The sequence below is a fragment of the Lutjanus erythropterus genome, chromosome 19, assembly GCF_056507025.1.
Source record: "Lutjanus erythropterus isolate fLutEry1 chromosome 19, fLutEry1.hap2, whole genome shotgun sequence".
In the NCBI taxonomy this organism is placed as follows: domain Eukaryota; kingdom Metazoa; phylum Chordata; class Actinopteri; order Lutjaniformes; family Lutjanidae; genus Lutjanus; species Lutjanus erythropterus.
In genome coordinates, this window is record NC_139335.1 from 32,879,421 (window position 1) to 32,891,105 (window position 11,685).

At 40.1% G+C, this 11,685-nt stretch overlaps 1 protein-coding gene across 1 annotated transcript; it reads right to left on the minus strand.

Annotated features, from left to right (window-relative positions):
- Positions 1 to 15: 15 nt before the first annotated feature.
- Positions 16 to 11,266, minus strand: LOC146310297 (protein NLRC3-like). The gene is given in 13 exon segments (XM_084743448.1): positions 16 to 855; positions 1,034 to 1,080; positions 2,082 to 2,255; positions 2,446 to 2,619; positions 2,712 to 3,748; positions 3,751 to 4,490; positions 6,858 to 7,092; positions 7,224 to 7,302; positions 7,516 to 7,620; positions 8,554 to 8,667; positions 9,147 to 9,260; positions 11,000 to 11,022; positions 11,158 to 11,266. Coding segments are annotated over 12 exon segments (3,363 nt in total). The 5' UTR covers positions 11,008 to 11,022; positions 11,158 to 11,266; the 3' UTR covers positions 16 to 319.
- Positions 11,267 to 11,685: the final 419 nt, after the last annotated feature.

The following is an 11,685-nucleotide window of genomic DNA, read 5'->3' on the forward strand; positions in this document are numbered from 1 at the left end:
TCATGCATAAGGCTGCACTGCTGAGGGTCCAAATGACTCTACACTTGTCGATGAAACTCCTCAACTGGTCACAGTCAGCCATGTTTTTTTTGTTGGGGCACTGTGCACCTTTGAGATCAGAAGTTGGTCATTTCAGCTGTGAAATTCTGACCTCTGACGTCTCGAACGTATTAGTTTCACAAAGTTACAAAACCAGCTGGAAGCAGCTGCCCCATTTCCAAGACAAAAAGTTCACGGATTTGCCATAGAATTGTTAGTCAGTTTTCTGACTCCATTGTCTCTGTTAAACCGTGTGTGTATGACGTGACTCTACCCTGTACTATATTGGATACAGAGAAATGGATGATTGACCCTTTAACTCAATCCCAAATGCAGGGTAGAGGGGTTCAGTGAATGTGCTGTTGAAGGTGTGAAGGTGGATCATTGTGTCAGCAGAGACTCTGTAGAAGGACAGAGTGCCAGCAGACCAGTCCAGATACACTGCTACTCTACCAGCGTCAAAGGAGGAGTTTGTGGGTATGACTACTCTCCTGTTTTTGTGACAGGCGGAGAACTTATCGCAGCACAACAGACTCCACGACTTGTCATTCTGTCCAATCCAGCAGTCGTCATCCTGCCCTTTCCTTTTGATTCCTTTGTATGCCACTCCGATATTAACCCATCCATTCCACTCCACCTCCCAGTAACAGCGGCCAGTCAGACCCTCTCGACACAGAACCTGCTTCCAGTGGTGAAATCTCTCTGGATGGTCAGGGTACGGCAGCTTCTCCAACACCTCTGCCACCTTTCTATTGTTCTTGGACAGAGAGAGGTTTCTGTTCACAGTGTTTGGGTCCAGTGTGAGTTCACAGGCATCTGATGGAAAGAGCAAGACAATGGACCTCATTTTAGACCTGTTATATTTATTTATATTGGCTCATGTATGGACTGTGTGACAAACACATCCATTACATTATATCAGTCAGTATTCTTACAACAAAAACTCAAGAATCGCTTTGTCGTTGTGAGTCAAAGTAGATAAACAAGAACTTACACTTTCTCTGGCCTGACTTCAGCCTCTTCATTCCACCGTGGTCCACCCTGAGAAATACAAGTCAAATTAGTTTGTTTCATGTTTCATACATCACACATATCCACAGACATAAAAACAATGCCTGCTTTAACCACAACCAGGTTAACGGGAATGTGAGAACCTGGTAGTAATGTGCATCGTCTTGTGTACAGTATGACTGGTTTGAAAAGATTCCTGTGTGGCACTTAAATGCTAACTTTGGCAATAACTAATGCATCTGACAGCGCATGATTGAGTATAATGGCCACCAATAATTTGGACCAGAGCAGTGAGTTGTTGCATGTGTGTCAGATAAGGATTGGCCATAACAACACCCTGTTCAAACACATTGTGCTAGTTGGAAAATACTAGCAGACCAAAAGGACTGCAGCTGGTTTCAAGACATGCTTGTATAAAGGAGGAGTTTGGAGAGGCTGTGGACGATGAATTCAGTTCTCCAACACCCACATGTTGATATTCTTGAACAAAACATCAACGTGCATCTGAGGTCTACAGAGTGTGTGGTTTGGTTTCATTATGTACACTGTTGTCCTCTCGGCTTCACTGATGTGTGCTGCAGAATTTTGTGTGATGCCATTGGTATGTAAACCTGGTTGTCAAGTCTGAGACCAACTCCTGGTAACCAGTTTTGGGTTGTGATTGAAATAATAAGATTACAGATTTAAGCAACACTGATAAAGTTTCCTTCAATGGTCTCATTGCAAGTTTTGGTGGTTTGGGTGACTAGATGATCTTTTTTTTAGTTAGAATTGACTGGAGGGAGACCTTGGAATAGTCTAAAGGTGATTGGTCTCACTGCACCTTTGCATTTAAATAAGCCAGTTTTGGTGAATTGAGTGCCCAGGATGGTTGTCTCTTTCTAAACAGAACTGACTGGAGGGTCACTCCCTTCTTGTCTGGGATGGTGTTGGGATTCCCCAAAGGAAATTGATTTGTGACCATGATAGGCAACTCAGAAGTGGTGCAATATGTGGAAATCGCTTCTGCCTGCCTGCAAGTTTCTCCATACCTCAGAGTAGTCAGTTGCATGCGAGGATTCTCAACAGCAGCTGAGAGCAGCTTCACGCCTAAGTCACCTGGATGATTGTAGCTCAGATCCAGCTCTCTCAAATGGAAGGGGTTACAGCTCAAAGCTGAGTCCAGAGCCGCACAACCTTCCACTGTGACCACACAGCCTGACAGTCTACCAAAACAAAGGGAAACAAAATAGCAACACATTATTGAATTTTGTTCCACTGAACCCCAAGTAGCTTCTGAATCCTAGGACTAAATGTAAATCAGTATCCAGTGACCAGTAAAGGTTGCAGACTTGTGTCTGACATATGCTTGTAGTATTGTAAACTGTTTTTGTTGTTAGATTAAAGAATACTGACCTCAGTCTTTCCAGTCTACAGTGTGGGCTCCTTAGTCCCGCAGAGATCAGCTTCACTCCTGAATCCCTCAGATCATTGTTACTTAGGTCCAGTTCTCTCAGACTAGATGCTTTGGAGCTTAGAACTGATGCCAGAGCTTCACAGCTTCTCTCTGACAAGTTACAGCCATTTAGCCTGAAAAAGCATGAGGACAATTTATCTTTTAGCTCATTGCCTGTAAAATGAATGTATGGTTTTACACTTTTATTGGTGAGAAGTTCTCCTACAGAGCTGTTTTGGAGACATTGACCACTGGCAGCAGCCTCAGGAGACCTTCCTCTGATGCAGAGTACTCCCTCAAGTCAAACACGTCCAAGACTTTTTCTGATGACAGCAAGATGAAGACCAAAGCTGACCACTGAGCAGGAGAGAGCTCGTCTGTGGAGAGTCTTCCTGTTCTCAGGAACTGTTGGATCTCTTCTACCAGAGAACGATCATTCAGCTCATTCAAACAGTGGAACAGGTTGATACACCTCTCTGGAGTCGGACTCTCCCGGATCTTCTCCTTGATGTGGTGCACTGTCTCATGAATCACATATGAGCCACATCCTGTCTGTTTCAACAGGCCATGTAGAAGTGTCTGGTTGGTCTCCAGTGACAAACCCAGGAGGAAGCGGAGGAACAAGTCCAGGTGTCCATTTGGACTCTGTAAGGCCTTGTCCACAGCAATCTGGAAGATCATTTTTTCATTTGATCTGAATGTTAAGAGCTTAGGCCACCACCAGTATCTTGATTGTGGTTCTGCCAGCAGATTGACTCCAGTGTGGATGAATGTCACAAACACATACAGAGCAGCCAGAAACTCCTGAATACTCAGATGGACAAAACAGAACACCTTGTCCTGGTACAGCCCACGCTCCTCTTTAAAGATCTGTGTGAATACCCCTGAGTAGACTGAGGCTGCTGTGATGTCAATGCCACACTCTGTCAGGTCTGATTCATAGAAGATCAAATTGCCTTTCTGCAGCTGCTCAAAAGCCAGTTTTCCCAGAGACATGATGATGTTGCAGGTCTGGGTGTTCCAGAGTGGATCTGTCTCAGTTCTTCCACGATACTTGACATTACCTATTTTGGACACAACCAACAGGAAGTGGATGTACATCTCAGTCAGGGTTTTGGGTAACTCCCTCTTTTCATCTGCCCTCAACACATTGTCCAGAACTGAAGCGGTGATCCAGCAGAAGACTGGGATATGGCACATAATGTAGAGGCTACGAGATGTCTTGATGTGGGAGATGATTCTGCTAGCCTGCTCCTCCTCCTCCTATCTGTGAACCCTCTCACCTCTGTCACCATGCCAACACACTCAGGTGGGACCTGGTTGGATGCTGCAGGTCTTGTGGTTATCCAGAGGTGAGCAGAGGGAAGCAGTTTCCCAGTGATGAGGTTTGTCAGCAGAACATCCACTGTGGTTGGCTTTGTAACATCAGTCAGGATCTCATTGTTGTGGAAGTCCAGAGGAAGTCGACACTCATCCAGACCATCAAAGATGAACACAACTTTGTACTTGTCAAAGCTGCAAATTTCTGCTTCTTTGGTTTCAGTAAAGAGGAGATGAAGAAGTTCAACCAAGCTGCACTTTTTTCCACTCAGCAAATTCAGCTCCCTGAAAGTGAATGGAAAAATGAATTGTATGTCGTGGTTGGCTTTGTCTTCAGCCCAGTCCAGAGTGAACTTCTGTGTTAAGACAGTTTTCCCTATGCCTGCCACTCCCTCTGTCAGCACCATTCGGGCTGGTTGATGATGTTTGCCAGGTAAGGGTTTGAAGATGTCTTTACATTTGATGACAGTTTCTGGTCTTGATTGTTTCATGGCCGCTTTTTCAATCTGTCTGATCTCATGTTCATCATTGACCTCTCCACTCCCCCCCTCTGTGATGTAGAGCTCTGTGTAAATGTCATTCAGTAGTGTGGGGTTTCCTGCTTTAGCAATTCCTTCGAAAATACACTGGAACTTCCCTTTTAGTTGAGATTTGAGTTTTTGTTGGCATAAAGGAACGACAGCTTCTGAAAGAACAAACAGAAAAAATCAAATCAGTGAGTGAAACTTTTGGACTAAGCAAAGTTGAACCACTTTAACCACTGTTGTTCTCTGTAAGTAGTATTGTATTTGCCTGAAGAATTGCCTATCACTAATGGTTGGAACTGGACAGTTAATGAACTCTCCCTATAGGCAGTTGGTGTACTGGCTTTTCATCAACTGTCAGTTGGTGGGTTTGCATTGACATTTTTAGTCCCTAGAGGATGCAGTCATATGACTCATCTGCACCAAAGGCATCTGACACTTGTGTTTTGAAGTACATCCATTGTTCTAAATGGCAGAACACAAACTGCCTTGATGCTTCCACTCCAGAATTGTTTCAATTTTGGGGCGCTGAATGAGGACCAGAATTTTTTTTGTGCGGCTGCAGTTTGTGTTAGGGGAGAGTTAAATGGGATAAAATAGGGCACAAACGCAAGGGCCGAGTGTTGATGGAGCTGCAGCTCCACATGAAAACAGGTAAGAGAAAAAAAAAAAAAACAATCTGCAGCAGAATGGGAGAGAGGGGGAGAGGGCATGTGCCGACTGATATGAAAACTTTTTGATGATAAATCCTGATCTTACTGTACAGTTCTGTGGCTAAAATATCTGTCTCAGCAACAGACACATGCTCAGCTTCTCCATGAAACCTCTGTCGCTGCGCTACATTATTGTTGTATGATGAACTGAACTGTCTAGACACCATCTCTCCCTCTTCATCTCCTCTGTGTGTCAGTGTGCACTTTGCTGTCTGCTGTTGTTTGAAACATCCTCAGTGATGTAAACAGAGTGAAACTGATGTAAATGATCCTGCTGACTTAATACAAAAACATGAATATTGTGCACCATTTAGTCTTTATATAGACTGAGCTGAAAAAAATGTGAGGATTTTTCCCCTCAGAGGTTAACATTTTGTTAAAGAAATAAACTATCATTAATAATAATAATGCTAAAGAAATAAATAGATGCATATACATAGTGACCATTCCCTAAAAAACTGCTGGTTCTGTGGTGTTGGAATTTTAAATCTGAAACCTGCAGTGCACCATATAAGCTTCAGCTGATGCACATCTATTGACAACTGAAGCTTTTACTGCATTTTGGCCTTTAGTGATACCTGAGTTTTCCTCTAGCATCAGCATGAGATTGAAATTTTTGGTTTTGTATAAAATACCTGAACAACTATTGGATATATTTTGGAATTCAATACAAATATTCAAGGCACCCAGACAATAAATTGTAATAACTTTGGTGATTCTCCAATTCCAAACTCAAGTGCAATCATTACAACCTGTTCTTGTTCACAGGTAGCAAAATATCAATGCTTTGTCCACAGGTACCACTGAACGTCTGTATGAACTGCACCAGGCGTTCAGGTAACTTTAATGTAAACCCATCTGTGTCAGGTGATGATGTATGGAGGAGGTGGGATTGATGGATGGGTCAAACAAACAGGACTTTCATTCAGGAGGCTGGGGTTCATGTCCTGTGGGAAATTGAAAGTCAACTTTATCTAAAGTTTTAAATTACATAACATTACATGCTTCATGTGACTTGCATGATCCTATGTACATAATATAACGTAACCTAACATAATGTACTTATTTGAACACAAAACATGAGCTTTTCCTAAATCTAACAAAGTATTGTGCTGCCTAAATCTAACGATGACTTTGGATGAGAACGGGATGATCATTAGGTTGTCCAATTCCTGGTTTATGACCAAATACCTGCAAAACTATAGTAATAACTTAATAATTTCCATCAGCCTTCACTGTAACTTTCTTTTATACTGTCATCCAGGAATCTTGTGTGTGATGCCCCCAATGGTTTAACCTGCTGCAGTGACACAGAGATGTACTATTAGACCCTATGACATCACTATTGGGTGTGGTTACAGGTACCACTGAGCACAGTTGTGGCCATACCAGAGGACAATAAAAGACTACCTGGCACTAAGTTACTCTCTGATAAAAATGGTGACAGTGGTAAACATCACCTGCTAAACATTAGCATTTTAACATAGCCATTATGAGGATAAAAGCAAGCTGACATTAGCATTTAGCTCCAACCATCCTGTGTTGAAGTACAGTCTCACAGAGCCTCACAGGCTTAAAACTGTACTTGTACCACCTGTAATGATATTAAATTTGTCAGAGTTTACTAATCAGGAGCTTGATTTTGTCAGACAGTCCAGATTCAAGCCTACCTCAATCAGTTCCCATGAAGCACCATGTAAACTGGACAAATTTAGCAGCTGAGTCATACTTCACTGCTTTCACTGATAATGAAAATATGGAATTGCTTTGTAATTTTGCCAGTATTTCATCTTGACATCATATTAAGCCTCTTACTGCTCTGCAGACAGTCAGCCAGCTCCTCCTGCTTCATTCTCCTCAGGAAGTTTAGAGTGATCTTCAGAAGGGCCCCTCTGTTGCTCCTCCTTTTCTCCTCCTCTTCCTCCTCACTGTCCACCATGTCTTCCTTTTTCTTCTGACCCTCTGAATCTTCAGTGTAATCTGGACTGAGAACCCTTTGAAAGTTTTTCAGCTCATTCTTCACAAACGTGACAATGGTCTCTTCCAGCAGCTGCAACATAATAACATGGAAAATAAATTTGTGAAACACACCTCAACCACTTGGCAGGAATTGCCTTTCAGAAAGTTTAGCATGTGTAATTGTAAAGCATTTTATTTCTCCTTATAGTAACATTTACAAACCTTAAATGTGGACTCCAGATCTGTTTGATGTTTCTGGACTGGCTCTTCACTGGTAGCCTCTGATCCCTCCTGGTGGACTCTGAAAACACCATGTACAAAAACATGTAGACACACAAAGAACACATTTTTTGAGACAAAAATTGCATGAAACACACTTTTGCACTGAAAGCAAGATTATATGTTATGCTGTTTATTACTTTAAGAATAGAATTTAATTTGCACATGTGCTGTATACAGGCCAAACGTCATCAGAGTACAATAGAGTGATAATTTAATGCTTAAAAACACTTACATATTTTCAAATGCATGCTTTTGATCTTTAAAATCAATCAGACCACCTATTGAATGGTCACTCATGGACACACAGCTGGGTGGGTCTGTCCTCTCATCCTGGGTGCTGATTGGCAGAGGGGAGAAGCAATCAGGGCAAAGTTATTCCTTAAGTCATAAAACAATAAACCTTCAGTACTTGATAGTCATATTTTATAATCAGTCATACATCTTTACCTTTATTACCCTGAGTGAAACTAATAAAGGACAATGTAGCATCAGCAGAGCATGAGTAAATCAGTAACTCTTTGTTTTTCTTACACAGCAAAGGTCCATTAAAGAATACATCTGAGCTACATATGAAGGGCATTCCACTTATTTTACACATGAAGATCAGTTGCCATAAGGACCGGTACACATTCTGTGAAAATAGTTGTGAATTTCTAAAGTCAAGTCAATTTTATTTATATAGGCAAAAATCATAAATTCACTATCCTTAGACCCCAAGAAAATTACCTCGATGATGTCACCAGATCTCGACAGATCAAATCTGGAGTTTAAAAGAAGTGGGTGTCAAACAGGCATGGAGTGTTTAATGGGTGATGCTACTAAATTGTATTTTGGAAAATGTAATGTCCAATGTTTTTGACGATTAACTTTTTTTTTTTTTTTTTAAATCTCTTCCACTCCATCCCTCCCTGCCATGGACCTGTTATTTAGCCCTCTTGCTGACAAATTAGACATGGTTGTTATGGATGGATTCCTTAGGTCTTTTAGTTTCATATGATGTCAGGTTTAAAACTGAGCCTACCATAGCCTCTGAAGGACAAAAAAGTTGGATGGGGATATGAATGTCCCTGCAAAGTTGATACTTTTAAAACTCATGTCTTGCCAGTCCTCCAAATGTATGCCACTGATCTGCACAATCTCCTGAGTACCCCTTTATTAACTACTATATGTACATTTATATGGAGGAGCGATTGTGGAAAACAGCATGTGTGTTTAGTGAGAAGGTTGTGGATAAGCAACTTAATAACACTGTGATGCTCATCTCATTTACCTCTTTTTTGAAGAATGGTTTTGATCTTTTAAATCAATCAGGCCCCCTTTTGAATGGTCACTCTTCATGGACACACAGCTGGGTTCAGGAGAGTCTGGTCTCTCCTGCTGGATCCTGATCAACATGCAGAATTATTGGGAAAAAAAGAGAGTGTTTCTATTTTGACATATTTCATTCAACCCTAATAAATAAAACTGAATGAGTTCTCTTATAAAACTAGTTGCTCTTTAAAAGTAGGAGCACTAGAGAGCTAGAGTGAAAAGCTAAAATTGTGGTTAGACCAGTACTATTTGTCATGTATGAAGACTGAAACAAGCCCTTCAGTATTTTATTTTCCATTGTAACATTGTATCTTCACCTTTGACTACCTGGGTGATGATAAAGGATGAAGACTGAGCAGCAGAGTGTGAGCTGAGTACCTACTGACACTTAACAACTGTGAGTATATAACTACATATAGTATGTGGTTAACAACATGCACAGACCACAAACTTTGGTTCCATCACAATATTTCTACTCTACAATGTTCAATGAGAAGATGAATGCATATTCTATCATACTGAAGAGCTCATAATAACTTCATAGTCTCTTACGTGTTTCCAGAGGAAGGATGTTGATCTTTTAAATCAATCAGGCCCCCTTTTGAATGGTCACTCTTCATGGACACACAGCTGGGTTCAGGAGAGTCTGGTCTCTCCTGCTGGATCCTGATCAACATGCAGAATTATTGATACCGGAAAGAAGAGAGTGTGTCTACTCTGACATATTTTATTCAATCATAATAAATAAATAACAGAATGAGTTCCCTCATAAATCTAGTTGCTCTTTAAAAGCAATCCTCTAAATGATCGACCTCTCACTCTCTGTTACTGTGCTACTTTTCACACAAAAGAAACTTTGCAAAGACTATGAGGCCCACTGACTGTGATTTTCTGTGCATTAAATGCTCCTCACTTAGCAGTTCATTTATATTTTCTGTAGATTTCATGTTCTGTCTGAATGCTCTCACCAGGTTACATTCTGTTACATCTTTTATCTTGGTTTTTACGTTATGTTGTTTTACGCTCGTTATGTCCTTTACATCATTTTATGTTGTTACGTCATTTTTGTCCTGTTACATACTGTTACATCATTTTCATCTCGTTATGTCGTTTTTGTCTTTTACGTCTTTTATTTCTTTTTCGTCTTGTTACCTCTATTATGTAATTTTTGTCTTGTTATGTTATTTGCGTAATTTTTGTCTGTCGTGTACTGTTACGTCATTTTCTACTTGTAACATCTGTCATGTCCTTTTCACCTTGTTATATCTTTTTGCATTAAGACTAAAGTAATGAGACTGTTTTAAAGATGTACAGAGTAGAAAGTACAGATGTTTGTGTGAAAATGAAGAGTACAAGTAAAAAGTTGTCAGAAAAAGAAATACTCAAGTCAAGAATGGATACCTGAATAATTTACTCTAAGTATTTGTACTTAATTACTTCCTATGTCAGACCTACCATCATGAAAGGTTAGGGACTGTCTCAAAGGAAAATATGAGCTGTTTCTGAAGGTTTTCTGTATTATTTATTTGCAGCTGCAGTTGCAGATCAACTTCAGTACAATTATGATCAGTCTCACTTTGATGTGTCCAGGTTGTACACACAGCTGAAAGTAACTGGTTCTACAGTTTGAGTCTCGATGTGAAGTTTTTAAATGCAGATTATTAACAATATTATAGATGTGTTTCATGTCACTTTCAGGGGCCACACTAAATGTTCCCGAGGGCGGCCACTGGACCACAGGTAGCACTTTGAGAAACTAACAGACCACCTTACAGGTCACTGCACCACACACACCAGTCTGATGAGTATTTAAGTGTCTCAGTTACTGTTCAGAAGCTCAGTGATGTTGAATCCACAGTGGTGGAGCTTCCTATCCTCTGATGGTATATAAATTCACTTCCTTATAATCAATTTATTTCTTTTGCTTCCCACCAAACGGTGCTCTGTCTCTACACATACAGCCATGTAATGTCTACCTTCACAAAATCAAACACTGTTATATAACTTGTCAAAACAATTTTATTAGATGTCTTGACAAAAATAATCAAACTATAAAACAATAAACTCTCAGTTGTAAAATAATTTTAGGCTCAAAGTGCAAAGTCCAGAAATCAGATACCAGATTTGTTTATGAAACTTCTATCAAAAGATATGTTACTGAATCATTTCAAGGGAAATCTTTCCGCTTTAGCTTTGAAATCTTTTCAACAGAGACATTTTCATGATTTTAAGGTTAACACCAGTAATATGTAAGCAAACACAAGTGTTTATTGATGTATTGATTTGAACCTGTACCATGATTTTTCATCCATTCAGTCACCCCTTTGTCTTATTACAGTACGACACATTACTTAGTTAAAGAAAAAGGTTGTATTAATGATATTAAAGAATGATGACCACTGTACCTTTCCATGATGAAATGATCGTGCTGCTCAGACAGGTAGTGAAAGTAAATGGCAGAGAAAAGAGAAATGAAGAGAGATTAATTATGAACAATATAATAAATTAAAGTAATATATAAAATATTGACAAAAAGGAACATGTAGAATTTAGGTACACTTACTGTGGCAGCAGCAGGTCACATTTGTCTTCTTCTCTTATCAAAGTGTTGTGTTGAATGAATAAAGGCGGTTCTGTGATCTCCTGAGCTCAAAGTCTAAACCAGCTGCTGTGTAACAGACAGACAACAGATCAGGTGGTGCAGGTTTATTATAGTGAAATTTAATCTTCATCACTGCAACAAATTACAGCCTGGGAACGTTTACAGAGTTTCATGGGCACTTTTGATTGAAGGCAGACGCCCTCCCATCCTAGTTCCACCACCAGATCAATCATTTAAGTCCACAAGAATTAATATAACACCTCAATACTGGAAATCAGAACAGATTTATGCCAGTTTGAACACTATTTTATTGTCAGAATTTTCTGATTTTTCCAGCAGATACATTCACTTACTGGTTTGGTACTACTTTCTGGGAAGTCAACCTTTATGAAGTGTTTATAAGCATTATTTAGTGGCTTATGAACATTCACGTGTCTCTCACTTTCATGCCTGCAGTTAAAAGTGTTAGTCATTCATAAACTCACAACC